Raw genomic sequence first — 22,207 nt, forward strand, 5'->3', positions numbered from 1 at the left:
TAAACCAAAGTTATGACATAAAATTTCGGATTTTTTAAAAATCTGAAATGTATCCTATTTTCTTGTTCAAATAGATTTTCAGTTAAAGTGAATCTTGTTTGTAGCTTCAAAACATGTCTTACAGCGACCCTCACTACTACCTTATTATTTGGTTGGGTAGCATGTAATTTCAAGCAGTGACAAGTTGTATTGTCCAGTGTGACATGCAATATTTCTTTTTAAATAAGTATGCTTTATATTAATCGAGACACTGCAAAAAAAAAATTTTTTGACAGTAAAAATCTATTAATTGGTTAACTGAAAAATACCTTAAAGGGATAGTTCACCCAAAAATGAAAATGTGATGTTTATCTGCTTACCCCCAGGGCATCCAAGATGTAGGTGACTTTGTTTCTTCAGTAGAAGACAAACAAAGATTTTTTAACTAAAACCGTTGCAGTCTGTCAGTCTTATAATGGAAGTGGATGGGAATCACGGCTTTGAGAGTCAAAAAAACATACACAAACAAAACCAGATTAAACCCTGCGGCTCGTGACGATACATTGATGTGTAAAGACACGAAACGATCGGTCTGTGCAAGAAACTGAACAGTATTTATATCGTTTTTTACCTCTGATCCACCGAAATGTCCAACTGTCCTGAGCGCGTTCACAACATCCGGCACGTGACGTGAAATAAATACGGTCGGGCAAAAAACGGTTTGAGTTAAAAATCTTCGTTTGTGTTCTACTGAAGAAACAAAGTCACCTTGGATGCCCTGGGGATAAGCAGATAAACATCACATTTTCATTTTTGGGTGAACTATCCCTTTAATATATACCATTTATGAGAATTTGTAAATGGTTTAACAAAATATGTAATTTTATTGTAAAATACTGTCAAATTTGTGGTTTTTACAAGTAAAACAAATTAATGACCGTATAATTTACTGTCAAACATTCCGCGTATAAGTCCCTATGTTACACATAAAATATGAATATATTTTATTTAAATATTTTTTTTTAAATTAGTGATGTACATTAGGGTGTTTCATTTTCAGTTTACATTTAGTTGTAAAATATACAGACACTAATAAGCCAACTCGTAATACCTGAAACATTTTGACTGTAAATTTAAGACATTTTGTTACAAGGAATATCTGATAGAGTGTAGGAATATTTGTGTTTTTTGTTTTTAATGTTAAAAATTTTTAGTGAAAGCAATGAAAAATTGTGAAAAATCTGTGGGGTCCAAAATCAGAGAGCAAATCAAATTGGTTATTTTGGTCAAGGAAAAGCATTTAGTACAATATTCATGTGAGTTAATTGATTTGTTTACCCATTTTCGGGGTTAACTGAGCATTTATCTTACTCTAGTCTATCAACAAGAAACCAACACTAAATGTATTTATTTAAACCAACTACAACTACAAAACAGCCATTGAAGCTGACTTACGGACCAGTTACAATCACGACAGATGGGTATTACTGCAATGAGTAATAAGCCAATCCTAGTGCTATGAAGGCACTCTTACATGACTTTTTGTCTGTTTCTCTCCGTTCACGTTCACACCATGCTTCACATCTTCTATGAGAACATAATGTTTTCAAGGGAGGCTAAAGAGACACTGCCTCTCTCTGAAAGCTCATCTGCTGGTGTTGCTGATGGACCGTGTTAATTAACAAAGATGAGTGCTTTACACAGTATTTCTTCTCATATTTCGTAATATTTATCATTTTATTACTGTACTGTTGATTATTTTCTCATCTAATGTTTCGAAGGGAAACCGCCACCCTTCCCTCCTCAAAGAAAACAGACCTCGTGCTCACACAATCACACGTATAAGCAAATAAAACACACACATTTACACACACACACACACTGCATCCTGGCAACAGTGCTTCACACCTTGGCTACAGGCGGACACAAACTTAATCCTTAAACCCACATCAAATTCAAACTGTTTCCAGTGTAATCACAATTCAAACATGCACACACAGTCTTTGTGTGCTTGGTGGATTAGGGAGAGGTGGCAGATTTGGGGAGATTTTGCATACGTAATAGAAAACCCCCCAGAAAGACAGGGAAGGGGTGGGGTACTGAGAAATCATGTCAAGACATTCACCACTTTCAACCAGGCATGAATTCAATATAAGATGTTCCATCAAAATGACATCACTCATTAGACAATTAATAAAGATTATGGATTAAGAAACCATAAATTACCTATAATATGTCTCTTTAGAGCGAGAGAGAGAGAGAGAGGTGGGAAGCTGAACGCAATTTTCTGGATGAAGAGGGATCCAGAACATCCTGAACTCCCATTCACTTCACAATCTGTTTCCATTCAAATCAAATGTAATAATATATATTAGTGCTGTCAAATGATTAATCACATCCAAAATAATTGTTTTTGTTTACATAATATATGTGCGTGTACTGTGTATATTTATTATGCATATATAAATACACACACATGCATGTATACATTTAAGAAAAATATGTTTTGTTTATATATAAAATATTTTTTTCCTTTCCAGTGGATTATTACAAATGATTTATATTTAAAAAATGCTGATTTTTTTTAAACTTTCTATTATATTCATTAAAAATAATCTTGAAAAAATATATCATGTCTCAATGTATTAATATATATATATAAAATCTTTCTGAAACACCAGCATGTTAGAATGATTTCTGAAAGATCATGTGACACTGAAGACTGGAGTAATGATGCTGAAAATGAAGCTTTGATGACAGGAATATATGTAAAATAAATTAAAATAGAAAAAAGTTATTTGAAATTGTAAGAATATTTCACAATATTACTGTATTTGGATCTAATAAATGCAGCCTGAGCATAAAATCAGAATCAAATTAATCAAATGCATTCAAACTAAATTCTCAATTCAAGCTCCCACACGTTAATTTCTCAATTGATTCAAACTGTTCTTCCCCTGAACTCTGATGTCTTGTGCTGACAGTTCCACACAGGAATCACAGACTCTTCTAAAGCTCAGCAGCACAACATCACCACCGTGAGGAAGAACAGCTTTATCTGAGCGCTCTGCTTTGACATTTTCACTGAGCTGTTCCCGAGGCAGTCTAATCGATTCAAACACTCTAAATAAACTGTCAGATCCTTCTCTCATGGACAGAGCTCCTCTTCAGTCATTACATTCACACAAATGTCAGCACACACATTCACAAATGTTTACCTGGCAACCGGACTTACTATTGATTTATACTGATTACAGATAAAGGTAGTTACAATTACATTTTTGCATCTGTATCTTTAATACATCACCTTGTTGCAAGGCGGTTGCTAAAAGGCCCAAATCAAAAGAGCCAAACCCTCATAACTCTCTATGATATTCTGATCCCTAGATATGACTTGGGCCTTTCTTCAGTGCAATTGGATTTCTTCTGAATTGGCAAATATCTTATGTAAATCACTTATAAGGATTATAAAAGCATACCATATTATGAAATTGCAACCAGAAAAAAAAAGAATCATTTTATTTACTTAATTTATTATTATTAATTAATTTATTAATCTGATATTTTTGGCAGTATTTGCCCTTGAAGTACTGCTGTAGTACATCATCTATATCAGTAGATGGTGCCGTATGTCTATCACACCAACACACATAAATGTATGTAGCCATCTACAAATTACATATTTGCTTACCATTCAAACATTTGAACAGGCTGATTCCAGACCTTTCTATCTCCTGATGGCATAAGGTGTAACTAAATGAACAATCCACCTGAAAAATATCATTTATACTGAATAAGTCATATTTCCTGCTAACACTGAATTCATCATAAGGTTTTTGGACCATATATGGCTCGGTCTTGCAATGTCAGAATTACTGAATAACATCCAGAAATGTTTATATCGACAGCAAAACCATTTCTCTTTATTGTTGACTTTCTCTTAATAATCGCTTGATCACTTTGAACCCATAAACTGTACATCCCTCATACATTTCACTTATGCTAATGATTCAATTAATTTTCATTACAGTGTAAAGGATTACTAGGCTGATCAGTTTGAGGAAAGCAGGGATTTAAAAAAAAAGTTTTAAAAATGGTAATTGCTCACCAATATCCTCTTAAAAGGGTTGGAACGCGTATCCCCTTCAGTCCCGTAATATCTGAACCAAAACGTAAAAGCTCTGTAGCTCGTTGCTAAATGCACCTAAAAATATGTCCAGTTGTGCGTGTGTGTACAGAACATGCTTAAAACTGTATTTTAAAGATTATTACTGTATTTTATGATTAAAGAATATTTGATTTAACTTCCGGAGTAAGTGATGTCCTTAATGAGTTAAAACATGTTATGACCATATTATATAATGTGGCCGTAAAGTTCATTAAATGAGAATTGAACCGAAGAACAGCATAATCACACCAAACAGAAAATTTGGCCCAGACACTGCATTAGCTTTGTAAAACTTTCACTCTTTGCATAGCTTCTCTGTGAACACTCACACTTCTCTCTGTCTGTCTCCTTTGGGTTTTGTGGCAAACTTAGTAGAGTTGAATGGTTGTTTGTTAGTGAAGACAGGTGCAGGCCTCACCCACACACACCCACACACACACACACACACACACAGTATAAACGGACCCAGTAGAAAGGGACTAGTCTGACAGAATGCCTTTTCACACCTCACTGGGCCTAGCATAGGGCGACAGGCCAGAGCTCCCAAAGCACGACACACACACACACACACACACACACACAGTCACACTCACACACAGGGGTATCTGTACTGTATTTAACTTTGAGCCCTCTAGATTCCAGGACAGTTTAAAGGCCTTAAAGACCGTCTGTTGAGGGTGACTCAATTTAAGTACCTACACACATAAACAGAACCAGGGCAGGACCCAGAGGATGAAAGTAATGCACAAGCAGATGGACTCAGCCCAGCAGAACCAAGTGGACCCGTAGGAAACCGTCACATGCTATTTTACACCATTATAAAGCCTACAGGCTCACAGAAGTCCACATATGTCATCCATACAGACAGTGTGCCGGACAGCAATTCACTGTGACAGCAAAAGGTCTTTTAGCTCAGATATAACCATTTTTTCTTGTTTTTTTGGTAACTATACAGTTACCACTGAAATAATATTTTCTATTTTACTCCTGTAAAATCTTTAATACAGGATTTCCTTCAAACTGTGTAAATCACCCTGCTTTCTTTCTTTCTTTTACATTTTTAATTGGTGTGTCTCATCTTATTTTTGATTCAGGACCCAGATTTTAAGTCTATCAAAATTGTATCAACACATTATCAAAATTGAATTACACTTCATTTTAAAGTGACATTACAGTCTAACTGCTGAATAATATTTATTAACTACATGTACTTACTATAGGGTCAGTGTTAGGATTAGGATTAGTAATTATGGTAATTATGCATAATTTACTATTTTTACTATAGTAAGCACATGTAACGTGTAACTATGTTACCAAATATTTAATATTTAATTAAAATGTCCCGATATAAATAGATTTCAGACATGCATTAATATTACCAAGCACAAGCCTATCAACATGTAGAATATGAAAACTGATATTATGTTATATTATATGAAACAATATAAAACAATTACAGTGAACAGCAGAAGCTGTCCTGTAAAACTAAATTAGACAATTGTACACTTGGGTTTTATTGTAGGAAATTATTTGTTTGAATTATGTTTTATTTTTGTGAATTATGTTTTATGATTTATTTTGACATTTTTCCTTGCAGTCAGAATAAAACTGTGACCCACCAAAACCACTGGCATCACTTTTCTTGTAGAAACAATCACTTTAATAACTATGGTATTTTTGTAAACAACAGACATGCTTTTTAAAGACGGATAATAATATTAGTTTCCTTCTTGGTGCCATGAACTTAATCAGTACAAACTCAGGAAACACTATTTTTATTCAACACTGAGGAAAGAAATCATAAAGCTGAGAAACAGTAAAAGTGAGGAAGATTTTTAAGACTTTTACCCCTCCACGCAGCTCTTTAACAGCCCTAGAGGCAACATTTTCTTTTCATCCCACCTTTCTTTTTTCTCTCTCTCCACTCTGCCACCCCGCGCACCAGGCTAGCGCTAACGATCTGGCCTTTTCATTAGGCAGCCTAGCTAATTAGACTGTGTGTGTGTGTGACGGGTCGAGTGACTGCTCTGCGCAGCGCGATGCTGGCAGCCCATTTCATGCTTTATCACGTCTTTTAATTGACAAACAACCTGCTCTTTTCTCTTAGGCTAAGGTCTATATTCCAGGAGTCTGAGCGGATGTGTGTGTGCGTGCAGATGTTTCAGTGCGCCCCTTGATGTTTAGCTGTGCGTGTGACTGTCACATGCCTTCTCACCCTGGTGGATCTTTGGGGAGAAAATGCTCAGTGAGTTTGCCAATTAACCACTTTCAGATTATTCTGTGACGAAAAGCATACACACAGATGCAAATCCAGAGAAAAGCACACAGCGACTCAATAAAACTCGTGTAAACAAATCGTGTCATTTTAAAAAGTGACAAATATCTCAGAGACGTTTCTGAATTCAGTGTATTAAGTGACTTTATACACTTTAACACAAGGCTAGTTTTTAAAGCAGCCCTTTGTGGTGAATGAAAGCTGATCTCTCCTCCACTTCGACACACATCAGGAGTCCACCATTTATACACGTTCACACAAATGCAAAACCAGCGGGACACATGGAGTCTTTTCTCTGCAAGCCACAGTCACGACTATAGTGCTCATGATGAATGTGTGTGTTTATATATATGTGAGGTTTCATTACACATAAACTTGGCTTGACTGACATCTTTGCATTTGTCACGAATGACTCTCTTGATTCAGACGTTTAACACAAGTCGGTCACCTGGAATTCCCTCAGGCTGATTCTGTATGAATTCGTACATAACTTGTCCTTCACATTTTATATGAGAGACAAAGGAAACAAAGCTTACTGTAAGGTGGTACTGTCTCCAGATTTCTGGGCAGGCCTGTTGAGAACAGAAAAAGTCACCGTGAAAACCCAATATTTACATGACGTCTGGCAGTTCTGAAACACAAGTAAAAATAATCACACAGAGGTTTATGATAATGCAAAAAAAAATAAAAAATAAAAAAAATAAAAATGAATGGAGTGCTTCAGATATCCATTAGGACATGAAGTTGAGACATTCCCCTTCTCTTTTTACCTTTGTTTCTGTTCTACCATACATTTCCAAGCTTTGTTTTGTCATCTTTGATTCAATGTACTGCAGAAGCGAAAAGTAAAACCTTTTAGGGCCTATTTGGAAACTATTCATGAACTGGTTGATGTTTTTGGAAGGACTGATAGAGAAAACCAGTTCATGAAAGTAAATTTGCAAATATTAAATTAATATGAAAATGAAGATAAAACAGTAAAACAAAAGAAGATGAGAGACGAGATGAGAAGAAGTGGAGATGAGAAGAGAAGAGAAGAGAAGAGAAGAGAAGAGAAGAGAAGAGAAGAGAAGAGAAGAGAAGAGAAAATGGAAATGCAAAAGGGAAAAAATATGAAAAAGGAAAAAAGAAAATGAAACAGCGAAAAGGGAAAAGAAAATGGAACAGTAATGAGAAGAGAAGAGAAGAGAAGAGAAGAGAAGAGAAGAGCAAAAAGGCAAAGGAAAAATAAAATGGAAATGCAAAAGGGAAAAAATATGAAAAAGGAAAAAAGAAAATGAAACAGCGAAAAGGGAAAAGAAAATGGAACAGTAAGAGGAAAACAGAAAAAGGAAAAATTTGAAAAGGAAAGGATAATAGTAGGAGAAGAAAGAGGTGCAGTGTTGACAGCTCAAGCCTCAACAGACGCTGAGCGAGGCTGGTTAGCGCATTTGCCCTGTGAGCTTCCTACATCTCTCTGAAAACTGAAAGTGCTGAAGGCACAGCAGCTGGACTCATTTATACAGTTAGCTTTTCATTGAACCCCACCTGAGAGCCGGGCAGAGAGGGAGGCTGAGAACTCAGCAGTCTCAGTAGGGTTTACCCTGCTGAGTGTATTGAAGGAAACATTCAAAATCTTTAAGAATCTGCCTTCCTTTCCCTCGCTCACTGTGACACTGTGAAGCTATTAAAAACACATTTCCATACTGCCAAACACAAAAGCTGTTGTCTTTAACTTCCAGACATGTTTGAGGGTGCCAAATATTTTTTTCTTTTTTGTTCTGGGCATGAATTAAATGACAGTCCTTACAGTGTTGTTCTGTTTATCAGGAAGGTTTACTGCCTAAAAAAAATAAATTATATAATTTGTAAATATGTGAAATATATATAGACCCAAATATAAGGATGCTTTGATGGGGGAAAATAGAGGTCTTTTGAACACTGAGGAACATTACACGAATACTGAAGCCAATTTGAAACAAGTTCATATTTTCACATCCAAATCAGCTTTGTGGCAAATTAAGCACAAATATTGTTCGAACATGTTATCAGAGTGACCAGTCATTTCATTTTCAAGAAGTGCTACAAATCACTAAACATGAAGAAAAAAAAGGTTTAAATAGAAAAAAACTTAAAAAATATATAAAAAAAAAAGGTTTAAAGTAATAAAAAACATAAAACTGAAAAAAGTAGTCATAAATCTAAATTTTGAATTGAATATTTGAATATTTTTTGAGTCTGAATATTTGAGGCTTCACGCAATAAGTAAACATCTGGCAAACAAGTTTGCATTCAGACTAAATTCAGTGCTCAACATTTACATATCCCAAACATGTAAATATCAAGAACTGCGGTCATTTATTATGAATAAGTGTGTTACAGCGAGCCAGAAACCGGAAAGCAAATGGACCGGCTGATATTTGTTAACTCTCAGAGTTCATTAACAAACACCACATAGCAGTTTTTGAGACTGGTGTAATTATAGATTATAAGCATAATTAAGTCATGTTCTGCTGAAGAATTTTTTGTTCAGTTAACCAGTAAGCATTCTATATTTACTGCTTATTCTAGATTCATAAACAACTATAGAAGTCTTAGAGGATGATAGCCATTATGATTATGATCATGTGATGTGAGAACTTAACTGAGTTTAGATGATCAGAACAACTTTTTACTTTGACTAATAGAATGCAGCAGAATATCTTGAAGCAGGACTGTTTAACTGCACCCAAATCCTAAACGTGTTTGTTTGTCGTGTTATGCATGAATGGGGCCAATTCCGTTTCAATTTAAACTAAAATTACATTAAAACTGTTTCCCAATCACAAGACAGCAGATGAACAAACTTCAACTAGCTTTTACGGTGAGGGAATGTGTTCTTGTGTTCAAAAACACCATTTAACTGAATGAGGGGACAATATTTTGAACTTAATCTTATCTTCAAAATTCAACGCTCATAGTGTGAGATGCTGAAAAAAAACAATGCAAGACCAGAGATCAAAGCAAAAAAAAACTTCACTTCAATAATCGATCCTGACTCATCCCTAGTTATAAAATATGTTCCCAACTTTTGTTTTAACAAGCTATAGCTTCTCTCTTTCATCTCTCCTGCCGTTTCTAAAAGTAACATTTCGACTTGTTTCTCTTCCTCCCCCATTTTTGTCCCTCTCGGTGGGGTTGTTGTTGGGGGTGACGAGTGGAGCGTGTGTCCCACTCACAGCCTGTGAAGCGTCTGTCTTAATGAGAGAAAGAATGGCCCAAGAGATAGATGCACACACACAAACAAACAAACAAGTAACACACAATGCAATGCAATACAATACACTCCGAACCCACACTGTAAAAAAAATTCCGTAAAATATACGGTAAAAAAAAACAGCAGCTGTGGTTGCCGGAATTTTACCGTAAAAAATAAGGTAGCAACGTTTTAGGTTTTAACTTAAATTTACAGTTAAATTACAGTCTTTTACCGTTAAATTCACGGTCATTTTTTACAGTGCAACACACACACACATATCTCAGCTCCATGGTCCACACAACACCAACACACACACAGCACTAACGTTACTCACGTCAAAGAAATGTCCGGTCATGCCACAGCGGCGGCAGCGTTTGTGCCAGTAAGCTCTCTCCAGACAGTCGTCATAGGTGTGGCCAGGCAATGAGCAGTTAGAACAGTGACGGTTCGGACAGGTCCTCAGCAAGTGTCCCTGAAGCCCACATAATGAGCAGCATGGCACCTTCTGCTCACAAACACACACACACACTAAGTCACAATAAGGACAACTTTGACTAGTGTTGTCAAAAGTACAGATGTCGGTACTGAAATATTAAAAATGTGACGATACCAGCATTTCCCGCTAGCATTTTGAGCGGATTCTTAAACAGCTCTGATTGGCCATTGTGTTCTCGCGCTCAACAGATATGTCTGTGATTGGCTACAATGATCATCGCTTCACGCTCTTCACCGAACGCTTACACAGATACACATGGGAGCATTTGAAAGCCACGTCTATCAGCGGATCCCTTATTATCTGCTCATAGATGGATCCGCTGATAGACGCGGCTTTAAAACAGCACTCAAAATGCTAGCAGGAAATACTGGTATCGTCACATTTTAAAACTCTCTGTACCGACTGATACCGACATCAGTATTTTTGACAACACTAACTCTTGACACTTTTAAATTGCTATATGGTATTGTCTGTAAAGCATAAAAACTAGAAAACTATTTTCAGGTTAGGTTTCCTATTTTTTAAGAATATTAAAATGAAATATTAAAATGAATACGCTGTGAATATCATCAAAGTTTTGTAATAATAATAATAATAATAATAAATATCCCCGTTTCCAAGGCTATTTTGTTCAAATAAGTCTGTACAAACAATATTAACAGTGTACAAAACAGATTAAACTGTCAAACAAATATTATTAAAAAACAAAAAAGAGCAGTATCAAAAGGACAGATAATCCTCCAAATTGAAAGAACACTTAAACGTACAACAGCTTAAAACCTTTTAGCCTCAAGACCCATGCTCATAATTTGTATAGCATTTATATATATATATATATATATATATATATAAAGGAAGTAGAGAGAATAGCATGGTAATATATGATAATATATGAAAAATATACAAATTCAGGCCAAAAAAGTTTTGAATACACTGACGTTCAAAAGACAAGAGATTGGTAAGACTTTTTAAAAGTTTTAAAAGAATCTCCTATGTTCACCAAGGCTGCATTTATTTGATAGAATATAAAGAAAAACAGTTATGAAAATGAAAAACAGTTATGAAATAGCAACAAAATTTTAAACACCTGTTTTCCATTAAATATATTTTCATATTTTATTTATTGCTGTGATCAAAGCTGAATTTTCAGCATCATTACTCCAGTCTTCAGTGTCACATGATCCTTCAGAAATCATTCTACAGTAATATGCTGATTTGCTGCTCAAGAAACATTTCTGATTATTATCATAATGAAAAAAATTGTACTGCTTAATATTTTTGAGAGAACTGTGGTACATTTATTTATTTTTAACAGCATTTATTTGAAATAGAAATCTTGTGTAACATAAATGTCTTCACTGTCACTTGTAATAAATTTAACACATCTTTACTGAATAAAAGTATTAATTTCCTTCTTACAAAAAATCTTATTGACCCCAAAATTTTGAGCAGCAGTGTATTAAATACCTATGTAGTACTGTTATTTTTGACAATCCAGTGAATTAAAATTACATATGCAAATGTTTAACACTCCACCCACACAAAAACTCTTGACTCAAAATTAATTTTTATCTATTTTTATTTTACATCCAATGGTCTGAAATTTGAAACACTTGATTCTGATTGGTCAATCATAGCATTTTGCAAGAATAGCTCAATTAAATAGTTAACAGTTTTTTTGGCTAATGCGGTACTATAGGTGTCAGCACGTTCAGTGAGTGGAGATGAGGGGATCTTGATCTTTGAAGGGTGGATAATGATATACCTTTGTTGTGGGACAGTTTTTGGAGAGATGGCCGGACTTGCTGCAGTTGTGACACGTGATGGATTTTTCAGTGTAGTAACGGTTTGAGACACGCCTCGGGCCAAATCCTTTATTACAGATCTGAGCCTAAACACACACACACACACACACACACACACACACACACAAACACAGAAAATGGTAATCACCTCCTGTAAAAGACAATCCTTAAAAATAACAATTATTTTCCGTTTAATAAAATAACTGGAAAAGTATGTTATAAAATACCAGGATTATCTTTATATTAATTTCAGATTTGATATAAAAAATAAAAAAAATGCAACATTACCCATTTATCCTTTTCTGATATAGTCCAGTTCTTTTTATTCCCTTCATCATTTGCATATTCTATAAAAAAAAAAAGAACAGTACATGAGAAAAACAAACTGAAACCATCAACATAGAATTAGATAAAACTTCAGTAAGAGATTGTGTGTGTGTGTGTGTGTGTGTGTGTGTGGATAGTACAAGAGGCCCACTCCCCTAATTTGACCTTTTTTTTTAGCTCATTCTCAAGAGCATGCATACAGAAAGCTCCATTGAGTCCAAAGTAATGAAAATACATAAACTGCCTTACAGGGAACTGACCAAAGCTGACCAGGGCCATCAAATTCAGCATGATACCAACAATTATTGATGATAGTTTAGCGTCACGTGCTAACTGTACTGAAAATTAATTAAACAAAATTCAAATTCATATTTTCACACACAAAAAGAGACACATTCACACACACACACACACACACACACACACACACACACACACACACCAGCATTTCAACATTCCAAAAGAACAAATTCCGAAAACAGTTCAACAGAGCCATAGGTTGTTGCATAAACACATCATGGCCTCTGTCACCAAATCCTCTAACCCCGAGATCCCCGATAATCACAAGGAGAGCTGGCTGGCGCTGCTTGCTGCTGCCGAGGCTTACAGTCAGACGTCTGGTTGTGATTTGGCAATTTTGACCGCGTATAAGAAGTTCCGTCCTCCCGGGGTTGAGGTGGAAGGAACAAGGAATCATGAAGGGGGTGGAACTCGGGTGTGGAAGTTTGATTATGCTTACCAAAGACAGTATAATGTACTTCTCATATGAATATTAGCAATATTTTCATAAATCCACCTAGTCTTCACATCAAATCCCAAATAATAAAATAGTATTTTTCCAATTGGCATCAACATAAAATATACACTACCACCAGAGGGGGCGCTAGAGAGTAAGCCATAACCAACATCACAAAAAACCCTTCGCAGCCAGACGGAGATGGAGGGATGAAAAGTAGAGCAAGGGAGGGGGGAATAGCGGAATAGCGACAGATGCTACTTGTACATCTCATAGGTATGCTAATTAACATAGAACCAACAAATAAAAATACGAGGTGTGCGCGCAGGGTGCAACTTCATCAGTGTGTGTGTGTTTTAATGAATTCCAGCTGACTAATAGTCTGAGAGAGAAGAAAGCTGGCGTGCGCCCGGCCACCATCGTTGGGTCCATGGAGAACTAAACGGATGTGTAGGAGAAACTAATTAACCATGAACACAAGCTCCCATTAGAGAGAGAGACTGAGACTTTAAGAGTACTCTGTGTGTAGGGAACAGGCCACGTGAAAGCGTATCTCAAAACACAAACTGTCTGGGACTCTCTGAGTGCTTCCTCTCGCAGCTGAATCACGGTCCTGAACTAAACTGCTACTAAAACTTGTTAATGGGATCCTCCTTGGAAAATTCATTTAGCCAGTTCTGAAACAAACAAGAGGCCACAAAGAATATCACAGTCAATATACACTTTACGTCTCTTATGCTCAACAAGGCTGCATTTAATCGATCAAATACAGTAAAAAAAAGTAATTTTATTTAAAATAACTGTTTTCTATTTTAATATACACCTGCAAAGCAAAGCTGAATGTTCAGCATCATTACTCCAGTCTTCAGTGTCAGATAATTGTTCAGAAATCATTCTATTACTGTTCAATAATGAAAATCACTGCTGCTGAATTTTTTTGGGGGAAACTGTGATGCATTCGTTTTTAGGATTCGGAATGTAAAAAAAAAAAAAAAAGATTTTATTTGAAATATAAATAATTTGTGTCATTATAAATGCTTTACTGTCACTGTTAATGTGTTTAATGCATCGTAATGCATGCATTTTCATAATTTTTATTATTAATCATTAAATGTGTTCAGAAACAGAGGATTATGATTCATTGCAGGGTAATGATATGAGGGTGGTGTGGCATGGTGGTTAAAGATTTGGTCAGGTTGTAGGTTTAAACCCCACATGATCCAAAGCCAATCAGGGCTGTCACATCACTTTCCTTTGTGGGTTCAGGTGATTGGCACAAAATAGATCGGTAACACTTTATTTTAAGGACCAGTTCTCACTATTAACTAGTTGCTTATTAGCATGCATATTACTAGCATATTGGCTGTTTATTAGTACTTATAAAGCACATTGACTACCCATGAGCCACCAGGAGCAAACATGGCAGATTTGAAATTTCATTCTACATTTTGAGATGAATAAGTTATACTAATGAATCATTTTCTCTAGGAATTATATGGACTTCTTTAGACTGATCCATGAAATACCACCACTGTAGTCTCACTCAGCCAGACTTCTGAGTATGGGCATAAAATTCGGTCCACTTTGTTGTTTGCAGCTTGCCATTTTTGCATGCATTATGCATTTAAACGAATTTGAAGATCCCACCATCGAGCAAAGCATTTGTAATGAGACGTATTTCCAAATGAAGCAGAATATTCAATGAGGAAAAAAAGGTAGAGCAGGATGTTATTGACTAATCGGAAATGAGTGGATCATAAGAACCAGGCATTCAATACCATAACGGACCAAGACCTTGATGTTGGATTGCAATCAATGGTGAAAACACAACAGTACCTACCCAAATACAGAAGCTGAAGGTCAAGTTCACCCTTAAAAGCATCTATAAGTATGTCAATGTTCTTTTCAAATTTCAAAGTTATCACTTAATTACTGTTAAGTGGCAATAAATTACTGCATTAACAACCAACACCATTTTAGAGAGGCTAAATCACCTAAAACAGTAGCTTAAAAATGCTTTAAATGCTAACCAGCTATGTGGTTATTCATTTTATTTTCCCAGCTCATGTGACCTAGGTAATTTTAGCTGAAAAGGAGAGCATATTACACACACTCTAAAAAATGCTGGGTTGTTTCAAATATGGACTAACCCAACCATTGGGTTAAATTTTTACATTAAATTTTTAACCCAAAAGTTGGGTTAGTCCATATTTGACCCAAAGTTGGGTTGAAACAACCCAGCATTTTTTAGAGTGTAACAACACAACATTACAAATATCTATTTTTTTTTCTTCGGAATAATGCACACTGATCCAGAAAGTGTATTAAAGGGATATTTCACTTAAAAAAGGAAACTGTCATCAATTACTCACCCTCATGTTATTTTCATGTTGCATCTTCAAAAATAACAAATGAATTCCCTCAAAACTTTCACGCTTCAAAAAAATGTATAGACATCGTAAATGTAATCGATATGAACAGTGTCCAGCAAGCAGGTCTGAACTTATGTTTACTATATTTGATGTGCTCTATGTGCATTAATCATTGTTTATATGTGACTAAAAGCTTCAATTAAAACTGTTCGTGATATGAAGAATTTGTGTTTCTTCAGACACATTTTTGGGGCAATGGACTTTCAAAGGAGGAACATAAATGTCTCATATTTCATTCAATATATCTTGTGTGTTTTGAAGATGAATGAAAGTCTTATGGGTTTGGAATTACATGAGAGTGAGTAAATTATGACAGAATTTTCATTTTTGGATGAACTAACCATTTAAGTAAATAAAGGGGGTACAGTGTTTGTAAAGACAGCACATAACATCCCCTACTAAACCAGTGACACACGCATCCATCCTGAGTACCTCTCTCCGCACTCGTCTCCCTTAACAACCTCCCTCGAGTGTAACCATTCAGCCTCCTCCAGCAGACTCCCCGGCACAGGGAGGGGGAACATGGGACTGAACCCTAAAAAAGCTGATCAAAGCCTCAAGCAGGCCTCGCCGTTAACCAGTTTTGCGGGCTCTTTGTGCGGTGCTGTTGACTTCTGCCACTGGGCTGGCGGACGGGACAAAGAGAGCGGAAGAGAGGCCAGCAGTCAGATTAACACAGCCATACATAACAATGGAGGCCGAGTGTGTGCGACCCCGTGTACCTTTGTGTGCGAGGGTGTACGTTTAAGAGAGGGAGAGAGGGATGGGAGAAGTTGCTCATGTTCAGTCTAGGGGTGTGCGATATTGACAAAAAAATGATATCTCGATATTTTATGGGATTTTATCGATAACGATAATTTGACGATATTTTGCTGAGTGTGTTATTGTGCTGGTACCTTAAGGACTGCCGAAGACAGCTGACTCCTAATGTTTTTAATATTCTTCATATTACGATATTATCGCAGACGATATATATCGCACACCCCTAGTTCAGTCCCACTTTTGGTTTTTATTTTAGGGCTCGAAAATATAGACAGCCCGATGGACCAGGGTCAGTGTAAGTGTTTAGGGACAACTCACAGAACTGTCACTTGACTTATTTGGCTAAGATATACTACTGTTCAAAAGTTTGTTTATTTTTTATATTTATTTATTACTATTTTATTAAAAAAAAATATGCTTATTCAGCAAGGACGCATTAAACTGCATTTTTTTTGCATTATTTAAAAAAAATCTAATAACTGCTGAATAACTTTCTATTCATTAAAAAACCTGGGGAAAAAAATTTATCGGTTTCCATAAAAATATTAAGCAGCACAACCACAAATCAGCATATTAAAATGATTTCTGAAGGATCATGTGACACTGACGTCTCTGCTTTGAGTTGAAAATTCAGGAATAAATTACATTTATTTCAAAAAGTAATAAGATTAGCTGTTTTTACTGTAATTTTGATCAAATAAATACAGCCTTGGTGAACATAAGTGAGTAAAATTCTAAAAACGGCAGTAGTATGAAAGTTTAAGTATCAAAAACAAATCAGTAATATTTTAGAAAGTATGCAAAACTGTTTTTTGTCTGTATGAATTAATATTCTTTAGAGCTTGTTTAATATCATTTCCAACTACTAAATAAAATATAAATATACCCTATAATGTGTAATAATTACAATATATAAATAATATAAAAATGTTACTAAAAAGCCTCAAATTCTGTGATGGGACCAGTCAAAAAGTCAAAAAGTCAAAATAAATAAAATAAAATTCTAAACTAAAATCCTTCTTGTTTAGCCTAGTATTGATCAACATCAGTGGTTTCCAACTGATTTCTCAAGTTGTATGCAAACTTATGTAGACAGAAAACTTATGTAGGCAGATAAACCCGCCTCCAAATGGAATGCAAAATGAACTATGGCTGGTCGCATTCTCTTCCTGTCTAAGTAGGCGTTTCTTGGCCAGAATAAGCTGCGATGTGGACCAGACTCTTTGCCGTTTAGTCAAAGGTCTGGCTATGTGAGACTAGCGATACTGAGAAGCATAGATGCCCCACAGAAAGGCAGACATGGGGGGTCAGCGGCCCTCACAGACCCCCTGACAAATACTTGACATGGACCACAGAGCAAATGCATTACGTCCCTATTCACCCTGCCTGGAGCAGACCTTAATCCAATCAAAGAGTGATCAAACACACACATACACACACACACACACACACACACACACACACACACACACACACACACACACACACACAAACACACACACATACACACAGCGTTCGCGCCTGCTTGACCAAAGGCATGTCTTTCTCTCCTCCTTTTCCTCCAATTCCTTCATCAGCTAAATAATCTCCTCGCTCATTCTCATTTCCTGTCAGAATTCATCCCTCCAAACCGCTTTCATACCTTCTGTGCAGCCCTTTCACTCTCTTCATTACTTTTATGGCCTTTTTGCCATTTTTATGGAAATTATATCAGAGAGAGAACAGGAAATGAATGTGGGAATGGGAATAAGAAATGTTGCGAGCTGGATTCAAACACTTATTTCCCACACAAGCACCATGGCACCATCTGCTAAGCCACAACTCCGTCCTCTCTGTTACTTCATGCCGTTTTTTATTCTTTAAACTTTTGTCTTTGTATCAGAAATGCCAGATTTACATCCACACGGGCAATTAAACTCTACTTGACGGAGGAGACGGAAGGCAGAATTCAAATGAGCGGTGCAGTGAAATGCATCATGGTCCGTGAACAGACCACAGTGAGTTAGGTGAGCAGTGGTGAATGTGAGTGTGAAAACCAAACAGTGTGTAACAACGCCACACTTCAAAGACAAAATACACACACAGGGGTACTTCACTACATGAGACTGGAGATACGCGTGCTTACAAACATACTCGCTAGCGTTTCACACTCGACTAAATTCAAGCATCCGGTTGGATCACAAACAGAACATGCTGGAAGAGAGGACCAGGACATGAAATCAAGCAGAAAGAGACAGACATGTTGAGACAGAGATGAAATGAGAGAGATAGAGAGAGAGATCTCCCTCTCGGTCAATACATCATGTACAGGTCGATTATGGATTATAGTGGCACATTTCATTTCGTTTCATTTCATGCTCAGTCTTCATGTTTGCTGCACTGCTGTGGAGCCTTGCAACATGGATTACACTGATATCTCTATTGCACACATACACACAACTTTAGCACCAAAAACAATCTTTGGAACACACACACACACACAGACACACACACAAACAGTTTCATTGTAGTTTCTGTTACTATATTGTTTTTAAAGGAATAGTTCATGTAAATCTGAATTCTGTCATTAGTTACTCACCCTCGTGTCATTCTAAACTTGTGTGCCTCGATTTTACCAGAGAAATATAAAAGTAGAATTTATTGAAGAATCAAGTATGCAACCGATGCATACAAGAACAATTCATACAGGTGCATCTCAATAAATTAGAATGTCGTGGAAAAGTTCATTTATTTCAGTAATTCAACTCAAATTGTGAAACTCAAGGGGCATCAAAAAACTGTGAAAGAACAACACTCTTAAATATAAAGGTTCTTTATTGGCATCTATGGTTCCACGAAGGACCTTTACATTAAAAATGCTGCTTTAGAGTAGAAAAAGATCTTTCAGATTATTGAAATGTTCTCCACGCTAAGACAATTATTGTTCTTTTAACAGCTGTTCACTGAAAGTTTTTTTTGGGCAAAATCCTCTTTTGGAAGCTGTGTGTGTATGGAAATATCCTAAAAGTAGTTCATATGACCTGTGCATTATATTGCAATTCTTGTCAAGCCATATAATAGCTCTTTGTGTCAAAAAAGGCCAAAATTTAACTAATTATTCATCCATGATTTGATTGTGTACGTATACATTATACTGAATACTTTCCGTACCCACTGTATATACATATAACTATATAAAAACCATAACCATATCATAACCATACAAATCATAACTATACGTACACAAGTATGTGTCAAATAACTTTTATGTTAACTTTATAATCCCTCTCTTAAATAATAAATAAATATTTTGCAATGTGTACGTATAATTTGGGGGAGAAAAAAACTTTTATTCTTTTAAAGGTATGAGTTAAAAGTTTGGGTTAGTTGGTAGTAATTATAATTTGCATTAAAGGAAAACGGAAACAGAATATGAAAATGAAAGTCCTCATTTGGACAGCCAGGTAAATGCTTGTTAATGATGGCGTACAGTAAGGATACCCTCAAGTCTGCCAAACAATCTGACAATCAGTCCATATTACACCAACTCTGCTGGTACAACACGATACTGGGGCATGTGGCCAAATTGGTGCCCCCTACCCAAGGTTCGGCATGGCACACAGTACGTGCTGCCACGATCCTGGCATTCCTGACTCCCCGTTTAAAGGGGGAGGTGGGGCAGGTGGCCAAACCTGTCTGTCAATGTGCCATTGCCTCTTGCAACCCAGAGGGGGCCCAATTACTGCCCAGCGGGGCGCGGTATGGCAACAGCATGGCAACCACACGGCAACCATACGCTCCAATCAGAGTGGCAGATGGGTAAGTGACAGGAGATAAGGGAAGAGAGTCACATGGGATAGAGAAAAGCACATGCACACACTCAACATGACTCTTTGTACTTGGTAATCTGATGTCAAGTTAATGAAAAAACAAAAACAAAGCCTTCAACCATAAAAAAAGATACAGTCCATCAAGGAGTTCACCAAAATTAAATTCTACCATTATTTACCCTCATGTCATTCCAAACCTGTATGACTTTCCTTCCTCTGTGGATCACAAAAGGAGAAATTCTGAAAAATGTTGTGGCCAATGCCTTGTCAAACTCCAAAATGGACTAAAAAACCAATTCAAATTTCTATTTGCCAAAATTACCTATATTCCACATTATAGCTCTCAAATCGCATTCACGTTTGAAACCATATATTTTCTGTGAATAAAAACCTTTGGTCTGTTTTTGTCTATTTCTAACACAAAGCTTTAAAAGACTCTGAACATATTGTTTGTTTATTTATTTAAATATTAAAAACAAAATTAAAATATTAAAATTATTAAATCAATTATAATAAAACAATCAAAACAAATAATTATTATTTTTAAGTCTTCTGATCTAGTTTCATGTTGATTTTGTGTCATTTTTAGGAGCTTGATAGCCTCTGTATGCTTTTGTTTGCATGGTCAAGAACAGCAGTTTGTGTTTCATAATCAAAGGTTTAATAATGACATGAAGCTAATGCAAAAGACATAATGCACAGAATTGTTATGTACTGTAAACATTCATAACTCTAAGATTTTAAAATGCCATTTAAAAAAATAATAATATATTGAAACTATATATATTTGAACAACAAATGATGCAAATAATGTAAACTTGATGTAAGGAGAGTACTGGTAGTCAGACTGCATGTGCATCGATAGAAACAGCTTGTGCACACATGCACATCTCAGTCTTGCTCAGTCACTCGTCACAGTGCTAGTCTGAGACAAACCTGCTTTAAGAGCCCACCAGAGAAATGTGTCCCCAGCTAGCCCTGCCGTACAAATGATAACAGCACTGAGACACCATGCATATGCTTATATATGCTAAATACTATTGATTTGTCACGCTAGTATGGGATATATAGCTTGTTTCTGAATGTATTTGAGATGCATAAACATCATTACTAGTCACCAATCTGTCACATTGTCAACATGTTCTATATATATTTCAAAACATGCATTTCAAATGTAAATTGTCTGTAACTTCACAGTGTGGTGCTTTTGCTAGAGCATATGGATTGATGTTAGTAAAAGTGTGGTAAAAGGGGCTCATAAATGAATATTAGATCAATTCCACATTATAGCTCTCAAATCACATTCATGTTTAAAGCACTATATTTTCTGTGAATAAAAACTTCTGGTTTGTTTTGGTCAATTCTTAACACAAAGCTTTCAGTATCGGAAGACTAAATATGCCATTACTAGTTACCAGTGTGTCACAATGTCAGCATGTTCAATTCCAAAACATGCATGTAAAATGAAAATGGTCTAAATTGTGCATTTTGCTGGCACATATGATTTGATGTTTGTAAAAGTGTGGTAAAAGGGGTTCATGAATGGATAATCGCTGACTGCAGGGTTTAAGTATTGGCTAGCAGCCTCAAATTTCCTCTTTTCCTCATATCTTTTATATGAGTGTGTCCTTTATCTAAAAGAAAAAAGAACACTCAAACTCTGCCTGCAGAGTCTCCACAGCTTGCAGTGTGTTTTAAAGATCATTTTAAATTGAAACATCCCCATCACACAACAAGCAGACTTAATATTCCAAACCTTTAGTTTTCCTTCTGCGTCCACGTATGCACAAACATACGAGAAGGAAAAATTAAATACTTAATAAAACCACTAGCTTGCGACTTCAATTTCATTCTGATGAAAATTCTCCTCTGGGAGTGTTTTTCTATCAGGCTGAGGGGCAGATCGACTTTTCATGATTGTTATTTTATGAAAAGAGATAAACACCATCATTAATCGGCTACATTCCCTTTCCCTTATCGCCGTGATAGGAGAGGAGGGCTTTTCTTCCTCCCATCCAACCCACACTGTAATTAGGCCTCCCTTTCATTCACTCACTCACTTAAATGTAAATGCACACATACACACACACACACGGCGAGAGACAGCCATGTTCAGCAAATTAAAAATTTGTCATTAAGTGGAATTTACCATAATGCTGTTTTATCTTCTAGCGGCTGGGGGGGCTGATGAAGTGTGTGTG

At 36.1% G+C, this 22,207-nt stretch overlaps 1 protein-coding gene across 1 annotated transcript in view; it reads right to left on the reverse strand.

Annotated features, from left to right (window-relative positions):
• The window catches only part of LOC107702395 (zinc finger CCHC domain-containing protein 7-like), a 51,780-nt gene that overhangs the window by 7,868 nt on the left and 21,705 nt on the right, over window positions 1–22,207 (reverse strand). The window contains exons 3-6 of the mRNA XM_016504710.1: window positions 12,229–12,287; window positions 11,901–12,026; window positions 9,974–10,144; window positions 6,959–6,994 (exon numbers count right to left, since the gene is read on the reverse strand). Of these exons, the coding sequence (XP_016360196.1) occupies window positions 6,959–6,994; window positions 9,974–10,144; window positions 11,901–12,026; window positions 12,229–12,287 (392 nt within the window). The remainder of the gene's footprint in view (window positions 1–6,958; window positions 6,995–9,973; window positions 10,145–11,900; window positions 12,027–12,228; window positions 12,288–22,207) is intronic.

Source organism: Sinocyclocheilus anshuiensis, unplaced genomic scaffold, assembly GCF_001515605.1.
Source record: "Sinocyclocheilus anshuiensis isolate Anshui unplaced genomic scaffold, SAMN03320099.WGS_v1.1 scaffold86, whole genome shotgun sequence".
Lineage (NCBI taxonomy): Eukaryota > Metazoa > Chordata > Actinopteri > Cypriniformes > Cyprinidae > Sinocyclocheilus > Sinocyclocheilus anshuiensis.